This window comes from Bos javanicus, chromosome 21 (assembly GCF_032452875.1).
Source record: "Bos javanicus breed banteng chromosome 21, ARS-OSU_banteng_1.0, whole genome shotgun sequence".
Taxonomy (NCBI): Eukaryota; Metazoa; Chordata; class Mammalia; order Artiodactyla; family Bovidae; genus Bos; species Bos javanicus.
In genome coordinates, this window is record NC_083888.1 from 47,367,217 (window position 1) to 47,382,754 (window position 15,538).

The 15,538-nt window shown below is 37.5% G+C and overlaps 1 protein-coding gene across 6 annotated transcripts in view; it reads left to right on the top strand.

The window, feature by feature from the left end:
• The window catches only part of TTC6 (tetratricopeptide repeat domain 6), a 201,846-nt gene that overhangs the window by 136,376 nt on the left and 49,932 nt on the right, over nucleotides 1–15,538 (top strand). For all 6 annotated transcript variants that reach the window (XM_061394966.1, XM_061394963.1, XM_061394961.1 and 3 more), the window contains 6 exons: nucleotides 5,381–5,550; nucleotides 8,604–8,724; nucleotides 10,128–10,278; nucleotides 13,074–13,156; nucleotides 14,063–14,139; nucleotides 14,786–14,946. In XM_061394966.1, the coding sequence (XP_061250950.1) occupies nucleotides 5,381–5,550; nucleotides 8,604–8,724; nucleotides 10,128–10,278; nucleotides 13,074–13,156; nucleotides 14,063–14,139; nucleotides 14,786–14,946 (763 nt within the window). The remainder of the gene's footprint in view (nucleotides 1–5,380; nucleotides 5,551–8,603; nucleotides 8,725–10,127; nucleotides 10,279–13,073; nucleotides 13,157–14,062; nucleotides 14,140–14,785; nucleotides 14,947–15,538) is intronic.

The following is a 15,538-nucleotide window of genomic DNA, read 5'->3' on the forward strand; positions in this document are numbered from 1 at the left end:
TTTAGAACTAACACCCAAAAAAGATGTCCTTTTCATTATAGGGGACTGGAATGCAAAAGTAGGAAGTCAAGAAACACCTGGAGTAACAGGCAAATTTGGCCTTGGAATATGGAATGAAGCAGGGCAAAGACTAATAGAGTTTTGCCAAGAAAATGCACTGGTCATAGCGAACACCTTCTTCCAACAACACAAGAGAAGACTCTACACAGGGACATCACCAGATGGTCAACACCGAAATCAGATTGATTATATTCTTTGCAGCCAAAGATGGAGAAGCTCTATACAGTCAGCAAAAACAAGACCAGGAGCTGACTGTGGCTCAGATCATGAACTCCTTATTGCCAAATTCAGACTGAAATTGAAGAAAGTAGGGAAAACCACTAGACCATTCAGGTATGACCTAAATCAAATCCCTTATGATTATACAGTAGAAGTGAGAAATAGATTTAAGGGCCTAGATCTGATAGATAGAGTGCCTGATGAACTATGGACGGAGGTTTGTGACATTGTGCAGGAGACAGGGATCAAGACCATCCCCATGGAAAAGAAATGCAAAAAAGTAAAATGGCAGTCTGAGGAGGCCTTATAAATAGCTGTGAAAAGAAGAGAAGCAAAAAGCCAAGGAGAAAAGGAAAGATATAAGCATCTGAATGCAGAGTTTCAAAGAATAGCAAGAAGAGATAAGAAAGCTCTCCTCAGTGACCAGTACAAAGAAATAGAGGAAAACAACAGAATGGGAAAGATGAGAGATCTCTCAAGAAAATTAGAGATACCAAGGGAACATTTCATGCAAAGATAGGTTCGATAAAGGACAGAAATGGTATGGACCTAACAGAAGCAGAAGGTATTAAGAAGAGGTGGCAAGAATACACAGAAGAACTGTACAAAAAAGATCTTAATGACCCAGATAATCACAATGATGTGATCACTCACCTAGAGCCAGACATCCTGGAATGTGAAGTCAAGTGGGCCTTAGAAAGCATCACTATGAACAAAGCTAGTGGAGGTGATGGAATTCCAGTTGAGCTATTCCAAATCCTGAAAGATGATGCTGTGAAAGTGCTGCACTCAATATGCCAGCAAATTTGGAAAACTCAGCAGTGGCCATAGGACTGGAAAAGGTCAGTTTTCATTCCAATCCCAAAGAAAGGCAATGCCAAAGAATGCTCAAACTACCGCGCAATTGCACTCATCTCACACACTAGTAAAGTAATGCTCAAAATTCTCCAAGCCAGGCTTCAGCAATGTGTGAACCGTGAACTTCCAGATGTTCAAGCTGGTTTTAGAAAAGGCAGAGGGACCAGAGATCAAATTGCCAACATCCGCTGGATCATGGAAAAAGCAAGAGAGTTCCAGAAAAACATCTATTTCTGCTTTATTGACTGTGCCAAAGCCTTTGACTATGTGGATCACAGTAAACTGGAAAATTCTGAAAGAGATGGGCATACCAGACCACCTGACCTGTCTCTTGAGAAACCTATATGCAGGTCAGGAAGCAATAGTTAGAACTGTACATGGAACAACAGACTGGTTCCAGATAGGAAAAGCAGTACATCAAGGCTGTATATTGTCACCCTGCTTATTTAAGCTATATACAGAGTACATCATGAGAAACACTGGGCTGGATGAAGCACACACTGGAATCAAGATTGCTGGCAGAAATATCAATAACCTCAGATATGCAGTTGATACCACCTTTATGGCAGAAAGTGAAGAAGAACTAAAGAGCCTCTTGATGAAAGTGAAAGAGGAGAGTCAAAAAGTTGGCTTAAAACTCAACATTCAGAAAGCTAAGATCATGGCATCCGGTCCCATCACTTCATGGTAAATAGATGGGGAAACAGTGGCTGACTTTATTTCTTTGGGCTCCAAAATCACTGCAGATGGTGATTGCAGCCATGCAATTAAAAGACGCTTACTCCTTGGCAGAAAAGTTATGACCAACCTAAACAGCATATTAAAAAGCAGAGACATTATTTTGCCAACAAAGGTCCATCTACTGAAGGCTATGGTTTTTCCAGTAGTCACGTATAGATGTGAGAGTTGTACAATAAAGAGGGCTGAGGGCAAAAAAATTGATGCTTTTGAACTCTGGTGCTGGAGAAGACTCTTGAGAGTCCCTTGGGCTGCAAAGAGATCCAACCAGTCTATCCTAAAGGAAATCAGTCCTGGGTGTTCATTGGAAGGACTGATGTTGAAGTTGAAACTCCAATTCTTTGGCCACCTGATGCGAAGAGCTGACTCATTTGAAAAGACCCTGATGTTGGGAAGGATTGAAGGCAGGAGGAGAAGGGGACAACAGAGGATGAGATGGTTAGATGGCATCACCAACTCAATGGACATGAGTTTGGGTGAACTCCGGGAGTTGGTGATAGACAGGGAGGCCTGGCATGCTGTGGTTCATGGGGTCACAAAGAGTAGGATACGACTGAGCAACTGAGCTGACTGACTGACTAAGATAGTTGAATATAAGTCTGTCTGATGTCTGGACGCCCTCAGGGATGATTTCTATTAATTTCTTTTTATACTGTGAATGGGTCATATTTTTCTTTGCATTGCTTATATTTTTTTGTTGAAAAGTAGTCACTTTGAATATTATAATATAGCACTTTAGGGTATCCTTTTCATCCACTCAACTTTCAGGGTTTGTTGTTGCTGCTTCTTGTCATTCATGTGGTTTGTTTAGTGACTCTTCTGAACAGATTTTTAAAAGTGTGTATTCTTTGCTATGTGTGGGTACTTAGGTCTCTTTTCTGTTAGCTTGATTGTTAGCAGTGATTTGAGATTTTCTTAATCTCCTGGAACAAACCAACCAGTCAAACAAAAGAAGTCTCTCGGTCTTTGCAGATTGGCTCTAATGAGGCGCTCTTTCAGTGCTTATCCAGATGACTTCAGTGACTGAGCTTGTGTGTCCTACGTGCACAGAGTCTGAATTAATCAGAGGTGAGAGCTTAGGGTCTTCTCAGGTCTTTTCTGTGCATGCTTCCAGCCTTGGGTTTTCATGTGGCTTTTAGATTTTCTGAAATATGTAGAAACTTTCTAAAGGCCTCACCCCTCTGGTATCTCCTCTTCCAGCTTCTTTCATCCCAGAATTTTTGGGTAGTTTGTTGCTTGTCCAGACTGTTATCCCTTGCCTCAAGTGGCAGCTGCTAATACATTTGCCTTTAAGTGCTTTTGATAAATACCTTCCAGGAAGTCACAGCAGCCCCTAGAAAGCTCTAAGGCAGTCAAAACAGAGGGAAACATTTGAGCCAGTCTTTCAGTGGTCCATCCAGCAGACAGGTCAAAACACACAGCTACAGTTCTTTGAGAGTAAGGTTTGTGTTGTTCCCTCTGGTACTAGTAACCTGCACCAGGAAGGCAGGTGGTTGTCTTGAAGGCCACCATGGGTCTGGGAAATTGGGGAGGGAAATAAAGGGTGAGTTAGAACACCATAGAGCTCCCTTACCAAAATTCAGCAGTTTGTCCTCCTTTATTAAGCATTTCCCTGGTGGTTCTGTTTTTAATTAGATTTCAGAGTTCCAAAAAATGGATTCTGACAGTTTTTGCCATCTTATTCCTTGCTTTTGTGGAAAAGTGGAGTTTTGGAGTTCCTATTCTACCTGTTTTGGTCTACTCCAATCTCCCAGCTCTTTTTATCATTGCATCAACTTTAACCTTATTATAACATTAGGGATAAAATAGTCTTTATTCCTTGAAATTAATGAAAGTGCCTTTGGCTTTTGCCAACAGATATTGCAGTTTTAATTTTTAAGCTGTTTATTCTTTATTTCAAGGGAATATCTTTTTTTTTTCTGTTTAAATTTTTTCCTATGATCTATTTATACGAGTTTCATGGTAATAGGCCTTCTAATTTTGAAACCTCTTGGCCGTCATATATTTTTATATTGAATGTTATTAAACTATACTGAATTTATCTTTTAAATTTTTAAAATTTTCATCTATATTCATAATAAAATTGTTCACTGATTTCATATAGTCAGATTTTGATTTCAGGAATTGGCTACTTTCTCAAAATGAATTAAGTCTTTTATCTTTTTCTTTTCTTAGAAAATATGTCCTTTAGGATTGGATAATTTTTGTTCTTTGAAAGTTTGAAATAATTTACTTCTAAAACTATCCCAGCTTACAGCCATTTGAAGGGAGGGCAAACTTTTTCGAAGCTCTTTAAAAATTCTTCCCTAGTTATTGTTCTCTTCTGGTTGTCTGCTTCTTGACTTGAAGGGGATTACTTTCAGAAAGGACTTCCCTGGTGGCTCACTGGTAAAGGATCTGCCTGCAATGCAGGAGATGTAGGAGATGCAGGTTCAATCCCTGGGTGGGGAAGATCCCCTTGATCTTTATTATCTGATGATCAAATCTTAGCACTCTAGAGACAGGAAAGGGATAAAATAGTAGCCTAGGTGTGATCTGATGAGAATCTTCAGTATTGAGGCAGTGGAAATGAAAGGAACAGATGCGAATTGTTTTTGAAGAATTGACATGACTTAATTCTTGAAACACATTGTAGATGACGTCCTACAAAAAATATTACTAAAGATTTATTCTGTGAGATTTTAAGTTCAGAATCATATGTAGACTTAAAAGTTAATTAATATTCTTTAGCAAGTAGAAATTATTAAAAATAAATGTAAGATTTTATGTTTATTAAAAGGTACATAAGACATTTTTTATGTGTGGGGTAAAAAATATTTTGCTCCAGTATAAAATATCCTGAGTCTTGGTGCTTTCGAAAGACCTCTGTTGCTGGCTGCACTCTTTATTTCAAATTATCATTGTTTTCCTATTATACCTTCTTGAGCATCTCTTTTCCTCCCCCTGGGTTTAACTTCTTCAGAGCAGACAGCCTAGTAGCTTATTCTTCCTGTTTTTCCTTAATTGCCTTTTTTATTTTAGTTACAAAAGCTGATTTGCTTTACATTTATTAATTGATTGAAGATGAGATTTTTCAGCGTTGATCTAGGTCAATGAAAATTTAGGAACTGAAGTCAGAAATTAATGGAGATAGAATTCAACTCATGAAACTGATGCAATATCTTTAATGTGTGTAGATAGAGAAATCTCCCATTTATTTGGGTGTATCTTTGGTGTTTCATTTATTTTATTGACACACCTCTCTGATAGATACAAGAGATATAATAAATTCATAAGCATACAATTAATATATAACATTATTAATATTAGCATTTTATTATATATATTTATTTATAAAAAGTTTATATCTCTTTTGCTGTTAACATTATGACTAAACTTTCCTGAGAAGCAAAGGGAAATAACCACCAATTGTTATTCAAATATAAAATTAGTTGTATAGGTTTGCCAAAAAGAGAAAATTTATATTTTTCTGTGTGTGTTAAAATGAATTTTTCTCTTTTTCTAGGATGTACCGAGGGAGAGCATATTTTAAACGACAGTTTTACAAGCAAGCAGTTCAAGATCTTTCTATTGCAGTTCACTTAGATCCTAATAACTGGTTAGCACTGTATTATAGAGCCTGCTTATTTAGGAAGAGTAGCCCTGTTAGAGCGCTACAGGATTATAGTGCTTCAGGTACTTCACCTTCAATGGCACATATGTGGGGATTTAATCTGAGGTTCAGCAGCTCACTGTCATGGAGTGGGATCCTAATGTGGGATGGCTAATGTAATATGTGTATATGGATGGAGGAGCCTGGTGGGCTACAGTCCATGGGGTCGCTAAGAGTGGGACACGACTGAGCAACTTCACTTTCACTTTTCACTTTCATGCATTGGAAAAGGAAATGACAACCCACTCCAGTGTTCCTGCCTTGAGAATCCCAGGGACGGGGGAGCCTGGTGGGCTGCCGTCTGTGGGGTCGCACAGAGTCGGACATGACTGAAGCGACTTAGCAGCAGCAGCAGCATATATATATATATATACACTAATGTATATTTATATAGCACATGTATTTTTTTATACTTGTAAGCTATAATAGTTTAGCTAAAAGTGTTTCTAATATTCCCTTTTAGTGTGTGTGATTGTATGTGTGTTTATGTGTGTATAACAGTGACAAAGAGAGAATATCATATCAAAGAAATCTCTTTCTATATATGAACTTCTGAGGCTGTTTCTGGAAATCTAGGCCTATTTCCTAGTCACCTTGCTAAAATGATAGTAAATTTTCCTGGTGGGATGAGTCTCACTCCATAGGCCCAGCCGATGGATTAGTCAAATTCGGGAGTTTTGTAACCCTTAAACTGAAAATGGGAATCCTCGGTAAGAGGGTGCCAACAGCTAAAAGTGGCCATTTCCACCTCACTCTGTACCAGGACATTCTTGGTCCACAAGTATGTCTAGCACAATTCTGTGCAGAGAATAAATGCTCAGTAAACAGTGTCCAGCTGTTTCCCGCCAGGGTTCAACACTCCAGACATGGCTGTGTTTACCTGGGTACAAAGTGTTAGAATCCCGATGTCCTTGAGGCAGAATCTAGAGCTTAAGGGAACCCCTAGACCCTTAGGAAGAGAATAGACAGCTGTTCAGAGAAGTCAATAACAGATGATCATTTATTGGTATCTCTAAGTCCATCTGACTTCTGAAGTCACCCTTCCCATGAATATGCAAATAAAATAACTCAGAGCCCACTCTATGTGCCGAGAGGAGTCTAGTGTTCTCCCTTCTATAGCCAGCGATTCCTGGAACTGAGGATTCTTGTTCACTTCTCTTGTAATCTTTGTCTCTAATTACTCCTCTCTGATTGATTCTCCGTTTTGGTTCACCAGTTCACTTCTCATGGTTACCATCTGTTACTGAATGTTTTAGGGGTCGTTGGATAAAGTTAGCACAGATAATTTAAAATTAAAGGTTTAACACCTTTATTTCTGAAGGTTCATCTTTTATTAGTCTCTGTCAGCCCTGTACATCTGCCATCTGGCCAAACCCCTTTCTTCCCGTTCTTCCTAAAAGCCGCTTTCTCATATTTCCCTCTTCTCCGTGTCTTGGCTCCTCATCCCCTCTTTTCTAGGCTATCACAATAATATAAATCCTTGTCAGTTGATTATTCAGAGCTGACCAACTTTATTTTGGCCTCAGTCCTTTCCTATAGGTTAGCCTAAGGAGTTTTATCTTTCATTAAATGGACCCTCAAGATATTTCTCTAAGCTAATAATAATGTCTAACATTCATTAGACATTTCACAACTTTCCAGGCACTATTCTAAATGCTATATAGGGAGTGTCTCAATTACTCTTCAGAATAATGCTATGAGGTAGGTACTATTATCATCTCCATTTTACTGATGACAAGACCGATGCACAGAGGGGTTAAGTAATTCTAATACATTTTTTCCCCCCAAAGGGAATGTTTCTGTTTTTCAGAGCAACCACCCAAATTGCAGCTAACTTTCTCCTTGTTAGACAGTCATACTGTAAACTGAGCAAATGACCTTCAAGTGATTACTTAATCTGTGTGATCATTGCTTATACTCAGTATACTTCCCAGAATATAGTGCTGTGAATATTTGTGCCCCAGACTGTGAACATTGTGTATCTTTTTTTTTTTTTTTTGAAAACTTTCCCTTTTTAGCTAGAATGTACTTGAGAAAGTTGGAAGATGTAGATCATATGTTGTGTAAATCTCATCTAATTCACTGCATGTTTTTGAAAGCTGAGGGGGAAATGTGAGGTGACCTCTAGACTGACCGGTTGTTCAGTTGCTAAGTTGTGTCTGATTCTTTGTGATCCCATGGACTGCAGCACACCAGGCTTCCCTGTCCTTCAGTGTCTTCTGGAGTTTGCTCAGACTGCTGCCCACTGAATTGGTGATGCCATCCAACCATCTCATTCTCTGTGACCCTCTTCTCTTCTGCCTTCAGTCTTTCCCAGCCTCAGGGTCTTTTCTAGTGAGTTGTCTCTTCGCATCAGGCGGCCAAAGTATTGGAGCTTCAGCTTCAGCATCAGTCCTTCCAATGAATATTCAGGGTTGATTTCCTTTAGGATGGACTGACTAGACTGGTCACTGACGAGGCCCACACACCTGGAGTCCTGAGAGGAGGTTACTTGTGCCCTGTGCTTCTGTGATTTGGGACGTGCATAGTCAACTTGCGTGCCTCAACTCCAAGGTCTGTGTGCACTAGAGTGGTCTCTTTGAGCTGCCCTTCCTGGTTTATGTGTATAAGCCTGGCCTCTGCTGTCTCTCCAAGTCTGGGCTTGTACCTGTTTTTTGGCCAGTAATGATGCTTTCCTGTATACCTGATAATAACAGACCATCAAGGGTAATGGCACCTTTCTGACTGCAGTTCACTGAAGTGAATCAGAGGTTAGATTCTAGGCCCATCTTTGACATTGGTTTGCATGGGCAATGTGGACCTTAATCTTTTCATTTGTAGATACCTGGATTACCACCAGGATGTCTTCCAGCTCTAATGAATTTGTGAACCAGGATAATCACATTGTTATTTATAAACAAATATACTTTTATATGTGAGTACTATTTTTACTCACTAAGGAATTACACCCATAGATATGTTTTATTTTATACAATGTTAAAAAATAAGAATAATCTGTAGGAAGGAATATAGCGTAAAATATAACTCAGATATGTTTGCTCACAACCTGAATAAGATATATACCTTTATTTTTAAGTTCTCATAAATGATGGCTATGAGAATCTTAGTTGTTTCCTACATCGGGGCATACTCTATGCAGATCTGAAATTTTGGTTGCTAGCAATTTGTGACTTTGAAGCTGTTATCTCTCTAGAAAGGTACGTTTTCTTTTTCATTCTTACTGATTTCACTTTTATATAAAATTAAGAAAATACCAAAAATGCAAGAAAAAGCTTTCTCCCCTCATCATTAGTAGCTTTGTAAAAATGAGATGAATATAAAGTCACCCTAAAATTATAATACTACTTTCAAAAATAAGATTACTTCCAAAATAAGGACTGTTCTCAACATCTGTTTGCTTCAGCTGCTTCTGCAAATTTTAGGGGTTGAATGGGTTTGAGGGGAGTTTATATTCATAGATAATAAAATCAACCAGTAATTAAGAGCAGTTTGGGGATGATCAGGTTAGAACTTTTTGAAGTTAAGTTCATGAAAAATTGTCATCTATTTCTAAAATAATGGCAAAATATTCTGCTTGATATATCATTACAATGTACAATATATGACTCAATGGAAAGAAATCCTCTATTTAGAACTTCTGACTGCATTTTGTTTAGTAATGCAAAAGAAAAAAGCGAATACCATTAGAATATAGGTTCAGGAAGAAACAGACTGAAGGTTATATACGCTAGTCAGAAAACCAGACTGTAAAAACAGAATTTAATTAAATAATTCCCCTTCTTTCCAAAGAAGCATTCGTTAAAATGGAAGTTGTCAGAAAGGTAACCAAATTATGCCATTTTCGTGTCATCGACAGACTGCTTACTGAGCCTCTTCGGGGTAAATGTGGAACTTGACTTAGGAAGGTCGTGGAGCATGGCTCCATAGTGGCTGCAGTGGTTTTCTCTGGGATATTTTTGAGTCAGGAAGGGACAGAAGTGAGTTTCAGTTGCAGAAAGCCAGAAAGTGGGCAGTAGACAAAGGGTCAGGACTTCTACAAAGTTGGGCTAAAGATGTGTAGTTTCTTCATTTTGAAATAGAGGCATGGAACACAATTTCTAAAGTTCTACATTGAAAATTGTTTGATTCTAAGAGAGGAAAACAGTATTTATTTGATATAGAAAAGCAGCTGGGTTAATAACTCGGTGGAGAGGATTTTTAACCCTAAGCCTTGCTGTTTGTTGTTGTTCCACACCCTTTCTCAGGGCAAGGATAACATACACTGAGGCAAAAGCTTTTGAGGAAAACTAAGCTTGTTATTCAAGATAAGTCAAGATTAAGTGAAAAAGAGTGAAGTATTGTTAAGAGTCAAGAAGACTTTAGTAAATCTATTCCTAGGATAAATCCTACAGATGTTTATTCCTTATTAAGGATTTTATGAAGGTGTTTGTAATTTTTAATAGAAAGTAGTTAATTGGTTTACTTTGCTTTAGTAAAACCCTGAGAATGAACCCTTGAATAAATTGCTGTATGTATTTTGTTAGGTTAATTTATAATTGGAGAACATTTGGAATAGTTAAAATGTCTAAAAATATTTTGCTTTGTCATTTTTTTTTTAAAGAACCATGACTTTGGCCTATATAAATATTGGCCTCATATATCTGCTACATCTGGATAACTACATTGAAGCCACTTCATATTTTTCTGAGGCTATTAGACATGACCCTATGTATATTCAAAGCTATATTTGTCGAGCAGAAGCCTATAGTAAGGTATCTAAAGTTTGAGATGCTTGATTTTTTAAAAAAAGTTTTAATTTTCTGAATAGTTGTTAAATAGTATAATTTAAAATGTATCTATGTATTCTTTTTCAGCTAATTACAGATTCTAGTGCATTTATAAGCAATGCATATTAGGTATTAAATAGATTCAGTTAATTAGAAAAGCCCACTTATAAAGCCTCTCCTGATGAGGTGTGAATTTCTGTCTTTCATTTTCTTTAAATAATGCCTTTTTTTCTTATTATGAAAGCAATATATATATGTAATATATGTATGCAAATAAGAATAAATTAAAAACCATTTGCAATCTTATTCTCTAGAATGGGATCTGTGCACTGGATGGGATCCAAATCACTCACATTTTCCTTTAAATTTGGTTTAAATTTTACAAGTTATTTAAATTAAGAAACTAATGTATGCTTAGTGTAAAATTCAAACAATGCAGTAAATAAAAGTTCTTCCTGATTCCAACCAAATTTGACTTTCCAGAGATATACAGTGTTAGCTGGTTGTGTCTACTTTTCAAAGCAGATATTCCTTTCTACTGCTCCACTACTAACCACCCTGTCCAAGATACTGTCATTTCTCACTGGTTATTGCAGTAGCCTCCTGGTCTTGCTGCTTCTGTTCTTTATTCCTTTTTGATGGATTTTCAAAACAACAGCATAATGATCCTGTTAAAACATAAATCAGATTACTTTACTTTTTTTGCCTGGAACCCTTCAATAGCTTCCCTTGTGCGCTCAGCATAAAAGCCAAATATCCTGCAAAAGCTAAAGGTCTGCAAGAGTTCATGTGAACTGGCTTCTCATTACCTTTTGGCCCTCATCTCCTCCAAGTCCTTTCCTCATGTAGGTTTCAGTCAAGATAGGCTGTTATGCTATGGAAAAACAGCAACAGCAGACAAAACTTCAAAGTCGCCATCTTAAAATAATCAAAGTTTATTTCTTGCCCACACTACATGTCCATTGGGAGGTTGCTAGAGGCTCTGTTCTCATTGTCAACATCTCAGAACTCAGTGTGACTATAGTCCCACTCAAGAGTCCTTACCTTCCCGATGGTGGAGGTGGATGACCCTGTGGCCATTTTGGCATTGTCCCCAGGGAGAGTTTCCCTTTGGGAAGGGATGGGGATGGAGTGTGACCCTCCATCACTCCCTGTAGATGGAGCTGAGGCCTTATGCAGAAGTTTCCTCCGAGCATACTTAGAAACCAAAGCACTAGCGTAATACCAAGGTGTAAGGACATATATTCAGAGACTTATTGTTGTGAGGGGGCAAATATTTCTTCACAGTAACGTTTGAGTAAATTACATTGTATTCACACTCTAGAGCATTATGTAGCCAATAAAAAGAATAATTAGGACTATACCAGCTGTTTTAGAGGGATTTCCAAGATACCCTAGAGCAAGATTTAGAAGAGTATGAAGTGTGTACAGTATGATCCCATGTAGATGAAACAGTGACAAACCAAACCCTCTGTATGTACATAGAAGAATACCTGTGCCTACACTGTGGATTCAGCCTCGAGGGTAAATCTAAATTTCATGCTGCCTGGAGAAGTTCAATCCCAGGAAAGTTCGTAAAGACCAGAGAATGAGCCTCCATCATTCCCAGTCAGGGTGGAGGCTCATTCTCTGGCCTTTACAAACTTTCCTGGGATTGAACTTCTCCAGGCAGCCATGGGGTCGCACAGAGTTGGACACGACTGAAGCGACTTAGCAGCAGCAGCAGCAGCAGATATGTCCATTGTTGGAACCAGGTGGAGCAATGCAAATATATGACGAGGTGGTTTATTAATTACACCAACCTGGTCAGTCAGTTTGAGAAGCAGCAGGCTGGAAGTTGCACAATTAAACACATCTCAGACTCCTTCCTTTTGAATTCCCTCTTTTGACGTGACCCACTCTGTATGAATACTTCCGTGTACAAATAAATTTGGGTCAACATGTCAGCGTAGTAAGAGGAGTCATTTGTTGTCCCAGGTTCATTTTGCTGGAATCTGTTTCGTCCCTCCTTTTGTAACATACCTAATGCTGGGAAAGACTGAAGGCGGGAGGAGAAGGGGATGACGGAGGACGAGATGGTTGAATGGCGTCCCTGACTCAAAGGACATGAGTTTGGGTATACTCTGGGAGTTGGTGATGGGCAGGGAGGCCTGGCGTGCTGCGGTTCATGGGATCGCAGAGAGCTGGACACGACTGAGCAACTGAACTGAACTGAAAAATTGTAAAAATTTGTACAAATCCAGATTATGCCATGTAACCTGTATTAAGATAAGAATCAATGTTTACTTTTCATTGTATATTGATTTAAAAACATATCTTATTCATCATTGCATTTTGTTTCACTCATTCATTTTACCCTTTAAGTGCAAGCTTGTTTTTCCTCTCTTATTTTTAAGTGGAATTGACTTTTTATTTTACCTTCCTTTGCTATCTACTTTATTAACATGAGTAATGTTGGGTGTAAAAGATGCTGTGGTTGAGGGAGAAAAACTGAAAAGCTAGAGAAAAAGCTAAATGAAAGAAACTAGAATACATGATATAATCATATTTATCTAAAACTATGTATTTGTGGGTCTGTGTAATCATTCTTCAAACTTAAAGATAATTTAAAAAACCAGAAGACTTAGCATCTTTTTGTTTTGTTTTTTTTACTTCACGGTATCCCATGTTCATTAAGGAATTCCTGCACAATTTCTGTATTGAAGAATGGGAGGAAATAAATATCAGAAAGGAAGCAATTAGTATTCTTATGAGCTAAATTTCTGTTTATCTCTCAACAGTTGCACAAACTGAAAAAGGCAGTAAGAGAGTTATCTTATGCTATCCACCTTCAGCCAGATGGAATCCAATTATATATAATAAGGTATGAGCATAGAAACAGAATTCTTCTTGGGATAACAGAATCTGAGCTAGCTGTGGGAATCCTTAGTTCTTTCTTGATCCTCCTGACCTCTTTGTCTTACATTTAATCTCCCAGAAATGGCCATCTCCCAACCAGCAAGTCAAATATAGTTACTGTTTTTGTTGAATTTTAAGATAATTTATGTAATAAGCAGATCTTTCCCTTTGTTCTATTCTTGTTTCAAAACAACTATCTCGTGTTTAAGTTCTTTGAGGCTTCTCTAGATTACTGGTTAGATAGTTACCCCAGATCTCATGAAAGTGAGGCAATATATTTTGATTGTGTCTGTAGAGGTACCAAGTATAAACCTCGGATAATTCGGTGAAAAAAAAAACCATGATACTTTGAACTGTATTTCAGACCCAGTAGAGTTTGCTATGAAAGGATCCATTGCAAATTATGAGTTATCACTACCAAAAATGTAATTACTAACATGGAAAGTGGATTTACAGATGTGGGAAAATGGACTCTAACAGTGCTTTCTGATAAGAGCTTGCTTTGTGTTTTAACTCTTGAACCGTATTTTAACAATTTATGTAAATACTTCTCCCTTTTTATGTCCCCTTGACCTGTGTTTAGCTTTAAAATTTCTCAGCAGCAGAGTGTAACATTTTAAATACTGATTAAAAAAAGACTTGAATATTTTCCTTTCAGGTTCACATTTGCTAAATTGTATTGTTCTCACATCCCCATGCTAATTGGCTTACTTAGACTTACACAAATATTCATAAATTTCACAGTTTTTGTCATATATATGTAAGTGTGAATAAATGTAATTTAAGATCTTAAGTAATATAAAAATCTTTATTTTAGAAAAATACTGATTATTTTTAACTGCTTAGATTTAAAGAATGTTATTTCTTCCAGAGGACAGTATCTTCTTAGGATGAGATGCTATGATCTTGCAAAGTTCACTATTTATCAAGTAGCAGAACTGAACAAAGGTAAATATAATCAATGCAAAATTATAACATTGCCTTAATTTTAAAATACTTCTTTAATCTTTTTATACTATTTGCTATAGCTATGTATAGCTAGCACGAAGAGTGCACTTGAAAGTCAGAGTTGGATTTTGAAACTTTAAAACATCAATTTTGCATGTATATAATCAATTTGTAAAATGCTTCATAACCTGGTGAGTTTTGTGAGAGATTATAATGTGTGTGTGTGTGTGTGCTCAGTCATGTTTGATTCTTTGCAACCCCATGAACCGTAGCCCATCAGGCTCTTCTCTTTATGGAATTTTCCAGGTAAGAATACTGGAATGGGTGCCATTTCCTACTCCAGGGGATCTTTCTGTCCCAGGGATCGAATCCACATCTCTTGTGTCTCCTGCATTGGCAGGTGGATTCTTTACCACCTGCAAAGCCCCGAGATTATTACAGGCTATATCAAGCTTTCACTATTATTTTTTTGTTTGTAATTGGAATGTCTTGCTGTTTATTGATAATAAATAGATTTTAGTATCATATTGATTTATTAAATTCATATTGAAAAAACAGAATATTGAATTGCTTGACTGCCTAAAAACAATTATCTCGAAGTCTAGATACTTGGCAAAGTTATTGATAAACTTTCTTTTCCTTTCAGGTCTCATTGAGTTGAGTCCTATACAGCAGGCACTCATTTATTCATTTTGTGAGAACCATGACAAGGCCATTCAGGTCTTGGATGGGATCACGTTGAATAAGCCTGATGTCCCCATGTGTACTCTATTAGCAAAAGCTCAAATGAAGGCCAAGAGAAACAAGGTAAAAAATGTTTCAGTAATGTTTACTAAACCCGTTAATGGATTTTTATATTGTGCTTAGAATTACAGCTTATATATACATTTTTTAACAAAACAATCATGCCATTCATTTATTGATTCTTCTGTTAATTAACATTTAGGTTATTCCCTTTTATTTTTTTTTTCCTCTTAAGAATAAGGTTGCTATAAGCATTCTTTTTCATGTCTTCTGTTAACATTGCTGGAACATAGAGGATGCAGTCCATGGGGTCACTAGGAGTCTGACACGGCTGAGTGACTTCACTTTCACTTTTCACTTCCATGCATTGGAGAAGGAAATGGCAACCCACTCCAGTGTTCTTGCATGGAGAATCCCAGGGACGGGGGAGCCTGGTGGGAGGCCTTCTATGGGGTCACACGGAAACGACTGATGTGACTTCGCAGCAGCAGCAAAGGATATAAATGTTTGACTTTCAAAAAAATGGCACATCATTCCATAGGCTTCTACCAATTTATTCTTGTACCTGTGGTGTATTGAGTATTATTGCTTATCTCCATCTTATGATAACTGGTATTGTCAACTTTATTTTTGTCAATTTGGTGCATAAAACTGT